The sequence below is a fragment of the Echeneis naucrates genome, chromosome 6 (assembly GCF_900963305.1).
Source record: "Echeneis naucrates chromosome 6, fEcheNa1.1, whole genome shotgun sequence".
NCBI lineage: Eukaryota > Metazoa > Chordata > Actinopteri > Carangiformes > Echeneidae > Echeneis > Echeneis naucrates.
The window spans coordinates 8,448,016-8,463,914 of NC_042516.1; the positions used below are offsets into that span (position 1 = coordinate 8,448,016).

General features: G+C 42.4%; 1 protein-coding gene across 3 annotated transcripts in view; it reads left to right on the plus strand.

Moving 5' to 3' along the window:
• The first annotated feature begins 4,818 nt into the window (after window positions 1-4,818).
• Window positions 4,819-15,899, plus strand: part of LOC115044612 (CUB and sushi domain-containing protein 3-like) — a 203,345-nt gene continuing 192,264 nt past the window's right edge. For all 3 annotated transcript variants that reach the window (XM_029503737.1, XM_029503739.1, XM_029503740.1), the window contains exon 1: window positions 4,819-5,011. In XM_029503737.1, the coding sequence (XP_029359597.1) occupies window positions 4,831-5,011 (181 nt within the window). In that variant the 5' untranslated portion in view covers window positions 4,819-4,830. The remainder of the gene's footprint in view (window positions 5,012-15,899) is intronic.

The following is a 15,899-nucleotide window of genomic DNA, read 5'->3' on the forward strand; positions in this document are numbered from 1 at the left end:
CCATATTTTACAGAAATTCAAATGGGTAAGCTTGACCTCAACAAAATGAAAACATGGGTAACAAGCACAGAGAGCGGTTGCAGTTAATGTCAATAATTTCAAATATCTTTATTGCACCAAAAGGATGTGAATGTAGCACTTAAAGCTGCTGTTTAATCATTGCAGCACTTCAGTCAGTGTAGGTAAATCTGGAATTTCACAGTGTGATTAGCTTAGGCTGTCATGAAATCCAGATTATGTTGTGGACTGTCAGAAAAACCTCTCACTCAATACCCCAAGCACATTTTTTAATACCGCCAGCACATTTCAAAGTCTTTCCTCCACACATACAATTAAACATGCCATTTTACTCTTGAAAAAGGTGTTTAACTGGTTTCCCCCCTCCTTCTGTGGAGTGACTCAAAAAGCTGGCGTTTGCTTATTCTCCTCTCGTCTCTCTCAATCAGCAATATTTCCCTTTGATCTTTTATTCATATGATTAAGTGTATCACCAGACTGTTCAGTCTACATTTCAATATGTGATGAGACCATCTTTGAAGTAGAGGATGCTGCAGCAGGGTCACTTTGGTGGCTGTCTTGTTTCACCAGTTATTGTTTGATTTGAAACAATTGCTTATTAATTACCCCATATAAGTGATTTGACCAAAAGTGTGAACACACGCAAACAGTTCTGCATGTTGTTTAAGAAGTACTCATTAAATCCTTTTCCATTTGGTGGAGATGAAAATATGAAAGCCTTTCCAAACTCCTCAGTCTGTATATCAGCTATTCTTTTGTTTCACCCAAAATGATATTTTGTCTATAAACACATTTATGTTTTTATCCACTTAGACGGAATGTGATCCAGTAACTTTGGCATGTATGCTCTTCTTTTTAGGTGCTTATGACAATGCTTTACCTCCTCTCTTCCTCTTCCCTTTTTTTCACTTCCAACAAGCTCAATTCATCCCCCCTCTGCCCTCCTTTTGCCTGTTTGCCCTTCACTGTCGTTTGTTCTCTCTCCTCAGCTCACCTATGTTTTGTATTTCTCACCTTCATGTTCACCACCATCCCAAAATCAATACTTTTAACCCTTATTTTCTCTCAACCTTTTGCTGATCCCATCTCAGACTTTTCCTCTGAAGATAAAAGGTTTAAGAATGTTGATTGTCAGATGTGTGAACAAAACACATGGACAGCTTCAGTCAGTAGGGATCTCGACTGGAACCGATGAAGAACCTGATGAAAAAAATACAGCAGAGTGGTAAAATCACGTGTAGTATTGAGGTGAAGGTGGTGAAAATTCGGCAAAGGGAGCATGAGATGAATCAGAGTGTATGTATTCATGTGTAAGGAATAGGTCAGGTAGGGGAAAGACAAAATATTGTGTCATTCAAAATTTATGAAGCTTTCCAGAGACTAAAAATGGATCAAAAATATTTTTGATGTCATGTCACTTTTTAATCTATATTTATTCAGACTGAACCAATTGCCATGACTCATAGCTCAGTGTTGCCCTGAGCTAAAGTGCTAGCACTGCGGTGACGATGATCTTGCCAGGCATGTCAGTGAAACTGTCAATGCATATTTTTGTCAGTCAACCCCCACGTAACCTGCTCCAAAGTAAGGTGAAAATGTGCACTTTTGTGTAACTGTAAGATCCATGTTAGATCATACTGCATATTTCAGATTGCATAAAGGGAACACACCATTTTCTCCCCCCCCCCCGCTTCATGCTTGTTTTCTTAGTGTCGGCCATCTCCAAGCACCAGACAGGACCAAGGATTAGCCACATCAACATGGTAGCTGAATTTATGTCAACATAAAATACACACAAGCCTGAATAACATGTCCGTCTTACTTTTCCTTTTCACCCATAGTCCAGTGGACTGATTTTTTTTTTTCTTTTTTTTTTCTCTCCCTCCTCTGCCCTTTTTACCTACCTGCACTTTCGTGGTGCCCCTTGGGTGCTGTAGGTAGCGGATCCAGAAAATGGAGCAGCAGAACCCAGCAATGGATTAGTGGCAGTGTGTGGAAGAGGCCAGATCCAGACGCATTCCTCTGGGAAAGTCAAGACAGCTAATCCAACCCAGTGCTTACTCTATCAACCCGCTACCAGCTGCACTTTGGCCCGTTGCACAGACAGACGTACACACAGACAAAATATAGCATAGACATAAAGATTTCATCTCAGTCAAGCCGAGGCACACAGCATTGTAACACACGTATGTGCAGGCATACACACATTTTAGCATATAAGTGCACATGCGTACGCACAAATAGCCAGATTATTGTATTTAAGTTGTGTGTATGCACTATGTGCATACTACACAGATAACAGTATGTGTCTACCTTTCTTCAACAAGCCCCCTGCCAAGCCTCTGATAAAACACAGGACCTTTGGCTTCTGTGTGACACAGAAACCTGCTCAGGTGTCAGTCCTCATACATGGTCTCTGCTAATCAGAACATACTTGCCAGATTCACAAGTACAGCAGCCTGAGTCCTGAGGGGAAACAGGGTCGGTGCAGTCACTGCGGTAGTGTGAGTGGTTGTTCTCTGGCTGGTTATATTCTTCTTGATACAGTGGCTGATTCATAAAAGCACGTTCAACACATTAATTCCTGTTCAGTGGAGGCTAAAGATGCCATACGCACAAAATGCTCAACCAAGTTTGCAAACATGTATACATGCGCAAGAGCGTGTTCAATTTGACTGCACAACAACAACAGGAGGACCGGGCAGGAGGCGATCTGATTGCTCATCAAGGAGCAAGCAAAAGCTAGCGAGAGGCATCAATACAAGTGATGCCCACTCTCTTGGGTCCACCTGTCAATTACAGTTGGAAAGACAAGCTGCCTGGTGCATCAATCCATTCCCATCAGCCTCCGTTGGGCCTGTAGACACCTGACGGATTCTGATGCCAGGAGGGAATAAGGGACCCTCCACTTTACACTGCTGGATACACAGTGGTCTCCCTCTGCTGTATAAACCCCTGAGATGAACAATTCTACAGAGAAATAACGCGAGGATGCATATCTATCGCTCATGTAATACAAATACATAGTGTGATGGGCACTGCAAGGTAGACTAGGTCTCTGCAGAAACGTGAAAACCGTTTTCGATCTTCGATATTTCATTGCTTCATCCATGGTAAAGACACAATAAATACCTAATAAGATAAAACATAATTGACAAAGCCCACAAAGAGCCACAGCTATTTACAGAGCAAAAGTCCCAAACAAATCTTATGACTTCAAAATTATAAATGCTACATTTATCACAATTTAGCCCCCAGAGTTAAATTATGTTCTCTGGATATTTGGCCAAAGGACAGCAATCCCATTGCCCTCTGCTGCCTTGTAATTAGACGAGATTAGAGCAGGATCAAGCTGTTTTCTCCCATTTCTTCTCCCACAGGAAAACAGCATAGTGGTGGGAGATTAACCCTGTCTAGCCATCTAACCTTGGAGCAGAAACAAACAAAAATATGTAGAGCAGATTTGCGCTTTGGATAGGAGTTTTAGGAAAGGGTTGCTTTAACGTGTTTCCTTATCAAATCAATGAACTCTCTGAAACATAAGTATGACTAAATCAATAAGATATTATTCTAATGGACAGCGTTTCTGTGGGGAATGACGAAAGGACGAGTGAAGGGTTTTTGTTTTTTTTTGTTGTTGTTTGTTAGTTTTTTGAACCATGACGGAGCCGCTTTCAGCTCCACGGACAGCTCTGCTGCTGGAGGCCTGCTCAGACAGCAGTCAGCGGACTCCTCTGACCTTCTGCTGTTGACTCCGCAGGATATTGATTTTCACCCAGTTAATTACTGTTATTAATATGGCTATATTTAAACCTAGGCGTTGATGCAAACCTCACCTGAGATCCGAGCCCTGTTCAGGCTGTTCAGAGCTATAACGAGCCTGTGTTGGTGGAAAAAGGGGATGGGCACGGCCATGCATGGCAGGAACAACAGCTCTTTGAGAAACCCTGTCTGACCGTGGTGATGTTCGTTCTGTGTGCAAACACGACCTCTCCCCTCCTGCCCTTCACTGATCTCCTTCCCCAACGCGTTTCAAAGTGGAGGTCGGTGACTCTTCCGAAGCTAGATGGCAGAAGAGGCCCACTGCAGCTGAGCTCCGCTCTGCGCCGTCATCATCCCATCTTTGCATTGCAAATTGCCCGGCCCATCAGTCCCAATAACGGCCCCGCTCTGTCTCCAAAATGAAAACCAGGCCCAAGGTGGGATTTCTTTGATCAGTTTTCGGGACGGGATCCTGCCTGTGAGAGTCTTGCCTTTCCCTCACCTCTCCCTCTCTGACTCCCCCTCTACACAAGCATGAAGCTGGCATTACCCGAGTTCATTTCTTCCTCAGGATTTACATGCTGCCCGTGAAAGGCATGCCCCCTCCACCCCTGCCACCCACCTCTCTGTTACCCCCACATCATACTCACTCAGGACCCCCCCCCCCCCCACCACCACCACCACCACCACCACCTTTTCTCTCTCACTCTGACGCCGTTCAATTGCAGATCGATCAAGGCAACGATCAGACTGTAGGATATAATCCTCTCCGTCCTGAAGAAAAAAAAAAAAAGATGTTGAGCAGCAGACGCCAGAGCGCTCCGGCAGAGATCCCCACACTTGATGCCCCTCTCAGCAGAGATGGTTGAGCCCTCTTCCAGGTTGCTGTGGTCGTCTCCCAAAATTCAGTCTCGCTCACTTCTCTGCTATCAGCTGACATCGCGCGGCGGGCGGCTCTGCCTGTCGGTGCTGTGAGAAGGCGACGGGAACTGACTCCAACCCCACAGAGAGACAAGCGGAGGCTGCAGGTTGCGTGAGTTAGTTGTGAACATGAAGGGGATTTACAGGGACGGATGCTACGACGGATCTATCGAACTGCGGGACGTCTTCAACAGGAGATGCGTTAAATGTGGCCGAGAGGACTTTGTGGTTCAAGCCAAAGCGATGAGGATTAGGACGGGGATTGTTTTTTGGAATCTCATCTTTTCACTGATGTTCACTTGCGTGAAAGGTACGAGCCACTGCAGCAATGCCCCGTGTGTTTCTTTTTCTCTCTCTCTCTCTCTCTCTTCTTCTTTTCACGCGCTTGTGCCTGTGTGTGCGCGCGTGTGGCAAACCAAAAGCGCAAAGGTTACATACGTGCGCAAAAACAGAGGTTAGAGCTCGGATGGAGTTTGGACAGAGCCGCTCAGCAGATATTCCTGCGGTATCCTCGCTCCTCCTAACAGGCTACGTGAGCAGCTTTGCTTAGCAGGCGAACTAGTGAATTGTTGAGGCGCAAGTGCATGCACTGCAGATTTCCTATAGGATGTTGGGAGATTCACATTTATTTAGGCTTAAGACGTTTTTTGCGTGTCCTCCCCACTGAGCCGAGTTTTCAAGTATTTATGTGCAATCTGCGTCAGGCCAGTTTCCCGGCAGTAATGTAAGTGAAGGCGCTCAGGGGGATCCAGGCAGTTTGTAGCGTGGAACCAATTTGTCCGCTGCTGTTTATCGGACTTGCCAGTGCAGGCAGGTGTAAGGTGGGATTATTAGTATTCCACTGCCTCTTTCTCAGCCTCTGTCCATTTGAATAATCGCTGTAGCTGGTGAGGTAACTGCTCCTTCCATTTTTTTTTTACCCGTTAAATGCATCAGCTAAATTGAATAAAAAAATCCACCGAGATGCCACATTTGTGACACAGCTCTGCCCTTCTGTGAGGATATTTCCCAAGCAAATCCCCAGACTTTCCTCTCAACTGTCTCACACCCTCTGATTTTCTGTTTTGAATCACGGTATGTGTATAGTGCAGCTTCAAATCAGTTAGAGCATTTGTTGCCTGTTCCCCACACAGCAGTTAACATGTGCTCATCTGTTGTCCACTGACATTTAAACACCATTTACAGCAAACAAATAAAAATCAATCTCTTGCTTCCCAGCACTGTCATTTACATGTTGCTCATGGAAATTGAGTACGTGTTTGCCATGTCACTGTTACTGTAGGAAACTGAAATTAAAGCTGAAGGTAAAAGAGGCAAATTCGGTACCAGCTCTCAACGCGTGTTTCCTTCTCATTTTATTTGTTTGTGTCTATGTATGTGTGCATGCTTTGTAGCCTTGTATCCAGGGCCATTGTATGTGTGATTGCATGGCTGTTCATCTGCTCAGTGGATATATGTGTGTCTGAGTATGGGCACTCACAGATATCAATTTACATGCAGATTGTTAGCCCTGTGAGTAATTCTCATGTCTGTCTATTGGGGGTGGATAAAATGTGCAGCATGCAGAGTACCAGCGCCCACCAAGAATGAGCCAAGTCGAGCCGAGCAGAGTCGGTCACAGTTGCTGTTTCATCACCACCCACATTGTGGCAATGTCAAAGCCTGAGGCCACTGCCAATCCTCCTAGTTCTGTTACTTATTGGAGAACCAGCCAGCCAGGAATTGGGGGGAGAGGTAAGCTGGCAGGGAGGAAAGGGAGAGAAAGTCTGGGTCTTCACTTGGAAAAGAGCATAGGGAATGGTGGAGGAAGAACTATGTGGCTGTGGTTCCTATCCTCTGACAGTTGGCACAATATTTGCACTAATAAAAAAGAGACGTGCAGGATCTGTCCCGTGACTGACTCCTATGATAATGATACTGTAAAAGGGAGCCCCGAACTGAGAGAGTTTGCACAATACTATAAGTGCTTTGTCATTGAATAGAAACTGAATCGTTTTCAGCCAGGATCCTGCTCCTTTATCAGAGATCTGATTCTCTGCTTATCTGCATCCCAGTTTGACTGTTGGCACGCTACGCAATCATAAAGCACTGTGTGGTGAGTTTCTCCAATTGTATTATTTTTTTTCTTTGCAGAAGTCCGCAACAAAACAACCAAGGAAAGTCACTGTAGCTGTGTCATCTAATCCTCAGGGAATTTGTTAAACTCCAACACAAACACAGATTTAGGACGCTCAATTGCAGTGCTGTTTTTCTGAATAGAACAAAATACATGGGTCAAAACCAAATTGAATTTGCTCACACTGACTGAGCACTCTACTATAACTTCTCCCCAGCACAAGAGCTGCATCTGCATTTTTATCTTTTGACAGCCAGGGTGCATCCATTGATTGACCAAGGATCGATCAAGTTCACAATAATCAGTCACTAAGCAGAGCACGCCCCTTTCTTACTGTACGTGGAGGGGTTAGCTTGCAAAGCGAGAGAAGCCAGATATTCTTCTAATGAAAATAAAGAGAACCCAAATATGGCCACGGCATCCTGGGTCTCGTTGAAACCGCTGATCAGATGCTCATACAAACAGTCAGTCCCTGTGTTTTTGATGACCTGAAAGTAGGAAGTAATATGAACATTGGAAGCTGAAGGGACTCCACAGCAGAGTGTTATTTAGCTCAGCACCGCAGATGACAGTGAACGATTAATGATAGTGAACAGATTGTTGAAAATGGCCCATCTGTTGTGTCCCACCTATTCTGTTTATTTTAATCATGCTGTATTCCTCAAATTCCCTTCCAGCTTACACATTTTCTCCAAAAGTTATTGTTATTATTATTTATTTATTTATTTATTTATTTTTAACTTGGCCAGGCGGGCGCTAATTGCTGGTAATCAGGTGGGTTCTGCACAGACAGTAATCTGGCCACTGAGCCCTTGATGAAGACTTTCCCTCAATGTGATTATGTAAACAGGCTGGAAAGGCTTCTAGGGCTAATCAGGATTACAATTTGTCTGTGTAATTACACACTATCTACAGGGAATGCAGGGCATTATCCCACTGCCCCACAGGTTCTTGATCTCCACAACTGAAGAGGAGTTGAAGTAAAAGAAAACAGTGGACAGCCGTAACAGGAAAGAACTGTATACTAATATCCAGGATTCTGGAATCCTGAAATGCCAACAGTTTTACTTTCCTGATGACTTTTTTTAGTGCTGACATTTCACTGGATGGTCTTTGTGGTTTACCAAAGTACTACTCAGCTCAGCTGGCCTGTTTCCCATGGCTTTAGGCCTGGGCCAGATTTTTAGACAGTGCTGACAGTTGCTTGCAATGGTTGGATATAGTTTGCTGGGTCTGATTAAGTTTGTTCTTCTCAGGTATCAGTTTTAATATAAGCAGTGCTCTTTGGGGTAAAAGACTGGTAATATCTTGTCTTCAAGAAGAAAAACAGCCAACCGTTTGTCGAGATAAAATGTAATAGGTTGAGCAGAAGCAGCTTCCAGAGTCAAGGCAACAGATTCAAGGTGGACTGTATGCACCTCAGGTGCCATTTTCAGAGGGGATTAGACTCTGTTAGCTGCCTTGAGGCATATTGGCTGATAAAAAATGTATGCATTTATTTGCTTTATCCATGCTAAGGGTAAAATCTAGAAAACCTGAGGCAGGAAAAAATTTATCACATTTTATTCACACAATAACTGTGTCCTTTACTATGAGAGAATGAAAATTTTTCTTCATTTGAAGTAAGATGTATGATAACTAATAACCAAGAAATGTTATTTTTACCGTGATATAAAACCTATGTCTTTCAAATGAATTCACTGACGCCCCGCAGTAACTAAATCTTAGGTATTTTGCCCATAAATATATTCAATGTCATCTATCCTTGGTATTATTCACTTTACAGCCCACGTACCTTAAGTGAATTTTCCCCTGCAGTGCCCACTGCTCTTCTTGTTTGTGTCTGTGGCTGTCAGCTGCACTTTTGATGTGTGACAGGGGAGCAGGCAGGGGTGAAGCATGGTCAGGGGAACAAAGTGGGGTGAGCTGAAGGTAATTGAGGAGGTAGTCTGCTATGTGGACGCTCATATGGTTTCATAGCATAACATTGCATGGAAATGAAAATGATAGGTGGGAATAGCTAGGCCATCAGCTACATCACTGAGCTGTCGAAGAGATAAAGATGGTAATTGCGTGTTCTATCTGGTAATCGCATGCAGTGCAGACATAGGCTGATAGAATGTACAACTTCAAGTGCAGTGATATGCCCTCAGTTCAGCTGCTTAGGAAACTGTTGACTTATTCATATATGTGATATAGGCAAGTAATTTAGATCTGGACCTGACTGTTTCTAATTTGCAATAAAATGCAGGGTTACCATGCTTTTTCAGGTGAGAAAACACATTCAGGCCTCTGCTGTGCTTACTGAAAGACTCATTGATTGACTAATCATTTGATTTTAGGCTTCCACGATGTGTACATTGGCCTTTGGTGCTGGCCTGTGGAGATCTATTTATTAAAGTACCTGTTCGCTCATCTCTTTCTAGTCTCACACTGGTAATTTTGATCATACGCACATTTGCAAGGAACTACTATGTGAAAGAAACTTCGCCAATAGGGGGTGTCTTTATTGCACCACCTACAGGCAATGAGTGTTACAGTGGTGATGTACTCTGCTCGCTTTTTGACATCAGCATCAGCTGTGTGTGTGTGTGTGTGTGTGTGTGTGTGTGTGTGTGTGCGCGCGTGTGCGTGTGCGCACACTTGGACTAAGTATTGAGGCTTCTGCTCTTTGTTCTAGTTTAAACCTAAAAACAGCTTTTCTCCTTTATCCAAGATTTTCTCTTGTTACTCATGTTGGTAAATGGAGCATATTGAGTTTTTGAATAATTGGTTGAAGATATCATCTGAGGTTGTGAGCCAGTAATTACAGACATAACCCCAAATTTCTGACATTTAATTGACAAAGTGATTATAGTGCTGCTGAAATAAGTGACATATCTCTTACTTTGTTGGTTAAATTTTTGTGACGAAAAACCCTTTGCACTACAGCACACTACACCTTGGTACCTTATCTAATCAAATTATATTACTCATTTCCATCCAGTCATTATTTATCCACCTTCAAATCCAGCCAATTTGAGGACAAGGCACACCGGGCCACCACTCTGTCAAAAAATCATTTATGTACACACTCAAACACACAAATGAAATCAAATTTTAATAATTTGAACCTGAACCCTAATCATACATATAGAGCAGTTCTAGACCAAATTCTTTATAGAATTATTTAAAGGGCCCGAACAAATCCCTCCATGAGCACTTTGCAATACTGGCAAATAAAATCTTCCTTTTAGAGGCAGAAACGTTGGGCAGACCATTAATTAATTAAGTTATCTTCATGGAAACAACAAAAACACATATACATGCAAAGAAGCTTTGTAAAGATTGAGCTGTGACTCTGATTAACCTGAAATATAACCCTTATTGCCTGCAGGTTGTGCAAGTGGAAAAAAAAAGAAAAAGATGAGCAGCTATTTATTTTATTTCTATGTGGCGTCACCAGAAATATCCAGATGATGTATAACCTTGCAAATGTCATTGAGGTAGATTGTGAGTTTCAAGTGAGATGTTTGAATCTAAAAACTGATAACTTGAGACTACTGCTATGTAGTAAAATGTTTACTAGTAAAGGGAAAAGCAGTCAGGTGTATTTTCAGCGTTTTCTGATGTGGGGAAAAAAAAAAGACATTCTAGTTCTGCACTTTTCTCCTTTTCCTTTTTCAGGGAAAGTAGGGTGTTGATGTTATTGTTTGTTTGGAAGATTGGAGGCTAGAGAGACAGGCGTCCTATTAGATGTGTTGTTGGCTCACAGTTTTGTGTTGTACAGCAGCTCTCACAGTGGTGGCCTGGCATCAGGTGCAATATGGCTCAGTATCACTTGGAGGAGGTATTGGTGTCTAGCCATATAAAATACTGTATCTGCTGGGAAGTGGCTTAAGCACCATCAGCATGCAGACGTTGAGAAACAGTTATATTTGGCCACGTCGACACACAACCTCTGTTATTTCCGTGTGCAATGGTGTGTATTTGTGCAGGTGCCAGCTGTGTTTCAGTGTGGCAGTGTATTTGATTTTAGTATTTTTCACTTCAGTGGTTGGCAATTTAAAACCACAAAATGGAATATTTCAGAGCCCTTTTCCAAATTGCAATGACACACTCATGAGGTAATAGTCATTCTCTAGAAAGCCTCTTTTCTGTTTCTGCTGTATGGAGCCCATTTGCCTTTCATCAACCATGCAGACAAGCATGGTGAGGGGCTGCGATTATGCACATTCTATCAGAATGAATTGTGAAGGTGCCGCACTGCCATGCAGATAAAATCCTTCTCTTTGGAGACATCAATTTAAGATTTCTGTCTTCTAAGGTTGCTGTCTGGGCTCTTATAGTCATCATTGTTGTACTCCTGCTTGTGCTGATGAAAAATTATTTTCACTTCACTCCTCATTTTATGTCCATGGCTCTGAATACACCTCATCATAGATCTGGGTGTAAAGTTCTTGGATTTCTAAAAACAAATTACGTCTAAATATAACTCTTAAGTGGTGCAGCATCTCCGATTTGATGTGGTTCAGACCCTGAAGATTCATGATCTGAAGGTGTCAGATCAACACAGGCACAAGTACAAGCAACACAAGCTTTTTCTTTCTGATCAATAGAAACATAATCAGTACTTTTCATTTCTTTTCTTCTTATTTTATACTATTTTCTGAAGGGTTCGAATACACTCATATCATATCATTATTAACATAATATGCAAAAATGATTTCCCTGAGCTGCACTCACATCTCCTGAAAAGCAGACTTGATTAAATCAATACTTAGCAACAGCTGGAAGTGTAACTCTACTATATCTCTTTGTGCTGTTTTGTAAGGCTTGTGGATATTACAGTGAGACAAGAACTTCGCAGCAAATGAGACCCACCAGGATGTTTGTCGACCTTTGTTTTGCTTGGTAAAGGCTCTATCTCTCCAGGCAGTGCTCTGTAACCAGGCATCGCTGATGGATATCTCTATATTGGCTGTGCCACCTTTGAGGTCAGGTGTAAATCAATGCAGTTTTTTTATTCTTTAAGGCTGTTGCCTCCCACTTTGTGTGTGATAGGCCTTCATCGAACAACGATGAAATGCCATCCAGAGAAAGAACTGTCCTTGAGTAAACATATCTTAAAGGCTGTTGTGAAGAAATGGAGTATCAAGCACAGAGAGAAAATAATATACGCCAAAAATAAGTCAAAAAAGAGAGGCTTGAATGCACAGTAGGCTTGTGGATATTGGGCTCAGGATTTGTTTGAAGAGTGATACTGTGATGTATGAAGAGTGAAGGCAAAACACTATTCATGCATCGATCGACGAGCAGCGTACATGTTCAAAACAGGGCTCAAATTGCTGTTGTTTTTGTGCAGCAGGAGTATTTGCATTTAAGTCAGGCAGTTAGTGTACTTGCAAAATGTTGATGGATGATACACTGGCCATGACATCCTTTTGCAGTCACTGCTGATAAAACACGTTTATTGATACGGAAGTATTTATATTGTCTTTACATGCCTTCTGCATATTTTTCAGCCAAGGCCACAGCTCAAATGCCACAGAAAATGCCAGCTGTGTTTGGAACTTATAAAAAGTAAAGACAAAGAAGCCAGAATAACCTCCACTTTCTTGGTCCAGTGCATGACGCGTGAACAAACTGGCACAGCCATTGGATCATATTCACAAAGCGATACATAGAGATGCATTAGCGGCTCAGGTGGTATGGCAAGTTAGTCATTAGTCATATGGTGGCTCAGTCCCTGGCTCTCTGAGATCTCAGAGGAATAAACCCATATTGCTCTTGACATGTGTGCATGAAGGGAAAATGTAAAGACTCGAATGCAATAATATGCTTTGACAACGTCGATTGCATGCTTTTCCCTGACACCCTACACTTATCCATGTAGGCTGTTTCATAGTTTCCGATAGACCCAGCCAAATTTCCTCACAAAAGCCCTGCAGCTGCAGATTGTCTTCATCCTGTTGGGTTCATTTGAAGCACATCAAAATATTTGATTCTGATTTATAAGGCCTTTTTCATTTCAAAATGTGATCGAGCACAAGAAACTGACCTGCAATCTAAGGTGCTTCTGAGGTCTTCCATTCACAGCATAAATGCCACTTTGAGACAACAGGCCATGCTGCTGTTCCTATGAATGATGCTAATGTGACTAGTGCCAATATTTATTTCGTTGTGAACCCGATGAATGCCACCAATTCGTGCTGAAAAACCTTCAGTACGAAATTAGACTGGCTGCAGGATTTTGTTAGATTGTATCAAGTTTATCGTCGCACTGGAAAAATTACTTCGGACATGCAGGCTTCTACATAAATTAGGGACAATAGACAGCGGAAAAGACAAATACAGCACAATAGACAGCAGATCAATTCAATAAACTTTAAGTAGAACATTGCAAATGGAACACAATCAATTTGCCAAGCTGAATACTGCAGTCTTTCATCAGAATTCGGTTTCACTGCAGGGGAAGAAAAGACTTGCCCTGAAAGTTCCTGAAGCAACTACATGAAGGATCAGGTCACACTCTGAATGTTTATTATCCACACCTGTTTGCTGGTCTGTTCAAAAATAATTGACTGGGATGGGCAAACTTTCATACCCATCCACCATTACAATATCATCCATTACCCGATGGTCTGTTTGTCACTCATAATAACCTGAATGGCAGTCAATGCCTCCGCCTCTCTCCCTGCTTCACATTAAAATTTATCTTAACAGCCTACATAGAGACATCTACATTTGTTGACTGTGTTCTTGTTCATACAGCTATCCTTGCACAGGAGAGTCAAAATGTTCTGAATCATTTTCATTCATGCCTCAAGTAAATACTAAACAAGCAATTTTCTTCCCCGCAACACATTTGTTTAGGCTGTGAAAATAATAGGATGCATTATATATTTTGTTTACAAATCAATCTTATTTTCCATCCACACATGGGACAGTCTGTGCCTCATTAACTGCCTCATTCTGCCCAAAATGATCTGTATTGACTCAAATGGGATTGGAGAATCGTCTTTGGTGGTCTTGCTTTCTGTTTGCATTAGTGAGAAACACCACAAGGCTGACGGCATATACAAATAGGAAACAGCTTCAGAAAGCTCATCAGGGTGTCAGACACGTGCCATTTTCCGTCTGCATTTCATCAGTGCAAGGCACGTGCCATTTTTCCGCCTGCGTTTCATCAGCAAGTGTAGCAATCAGCGCTAAGCGTCGATGATGTGGTGTGGTGAAAATGAGGCGTTCGTGTGTACAGCCAAAAGGACAGAGGTTCTTGTAACCATTTAATAAACAGGTGGGGCCATTCTTGAGCTGTCTGTCAACCAGCATGGCTGCCTGCTGAGGCACCTCTTTCTCTCAGGGCTGTGCATCATGATACTGATTCATAATTCTGAACTGCATTTCCCCCACTGTGCAATCACAGCATGCCGTTAATTTGGTTTCTCATCGCAGTTGGTCGGTGTTGCAGCGTGACGATTACATGCATTTTTACAATCGAAGTGATGTTGGGGGTCATATCAGGCAAATAAGCAGGAAATTCAAAGGAAACACACTCTAGGTCGAAGTGGTAAATGGGTTGAATGCATATTCTCCCTCCTGTGTAAGGAGGCTCTTACACATGCCATCATGTTTTCCTTTGAAGTAACAAAATGAGTGTTTACAATGTTCTTTTTATAGATAAAGCTTTTATGAAGATGCCAGTGCTTAACATATCGCAAGCTGGTGTGATTCACAGCATTGCAATGGCGGATTGTAATTTATAATGGATACCTTCCATTATAAGGGGGGGAGAAGTCATGCTGGTGGGGCAAATGAGATGTTGCAGAGCAGGAAAACAGCAGTGAAGAATTCTAGGAACAACTGAAAAAATGCTGACTCAAAGAATCTAAGATCTAAGAAGGAGAAAAGGGGCAAGAAAAAAAAAAAAGAGGGAAAAAGATTCCTTGGCAGTGAGCATCTGTTCTCTCATGCCCATCCCAACAATCAGCCCCACAAACATGGCTAAGCAGTTCACACAAACAGCATTAATCTGGATAGTTTGCAACATTGGTCATATAAAGCTAGACAAACGCTGAAATATTTCTCGGAATAATCGAGCTTTATTGGTGCGAACAAAGGTTAGCACAGTTACACAGATCTGGGTGCATTTGTGGGCCCAGTCCTCCTCTGTTACCTGGTACAGCTGTATCATCCTGTGGAGACGACCGGGTGAGATTTCATCGTGGCAAAAAGTTTTCAGAATTTTGTTAATAGAAATGGAAGAGGTGACTCCAAGTTGAATAACAGACTGAAGCTGAGCATCAGTATTCAAATGGCGTAACGTTATGCATATCTGCCCTAATTATTATCTGCTCCTGCTGCTTTGACTAAAGTGAATTAAATTCACACTGGAGGTACAACAGCACAGCTACAGGTGGGACCTTCCGCAGTGGACAAGAATTTCTCAAGAATCTTGTTCAAGGCCATTTAAAATTAATCAGTGTGGATGTGGACCGTTCTGTCCTCTTTTTGCAAGATGTCTTTTTTTTTTTTTTTTTTTTTAAATGTCACACATGCACCCATGCTGAAGATCAGAAATGGTAAGACAAGCAGGCCTGATGTCAGTTAATATGTGTGGGATGGATGGAAGGATGTGTGACAATTTAAGGCAAGTGATCAGTGACACTGGAAACGACGACAATGATCCAACAATACCAAATACGACTTCAACTGGTGGTGTTCAAACAACCTGTCATGATGCAGTAACTCATCTGTCAACGAGAAACCACCCTTTTCCACTCCCTTGTTGAATCCCTGAAGAGGACTCTCCTGGCAATTCTATGATTTTCCCAAAAGCACTTGAAAACAGCAACAATGCACCACGTCACAGATTGGATGGTGTTGACCCTGTAGGCAGCCCTTCAATGCTGCCAATTTGCTGTAATTGCCCTGTTCGCTCAGTGGTGGTAAAAATTGCAACTTAGACATGTTACGGACCAAATGTTTCTCACTAGATCTGTCGCAGCGGCTCAGCATCATCAACCTGTATGATCATACTGTGTCTGTAACTGTATTATGATATTAAAGTACGGTGACACGATCACTGTCTGCAGGAAAA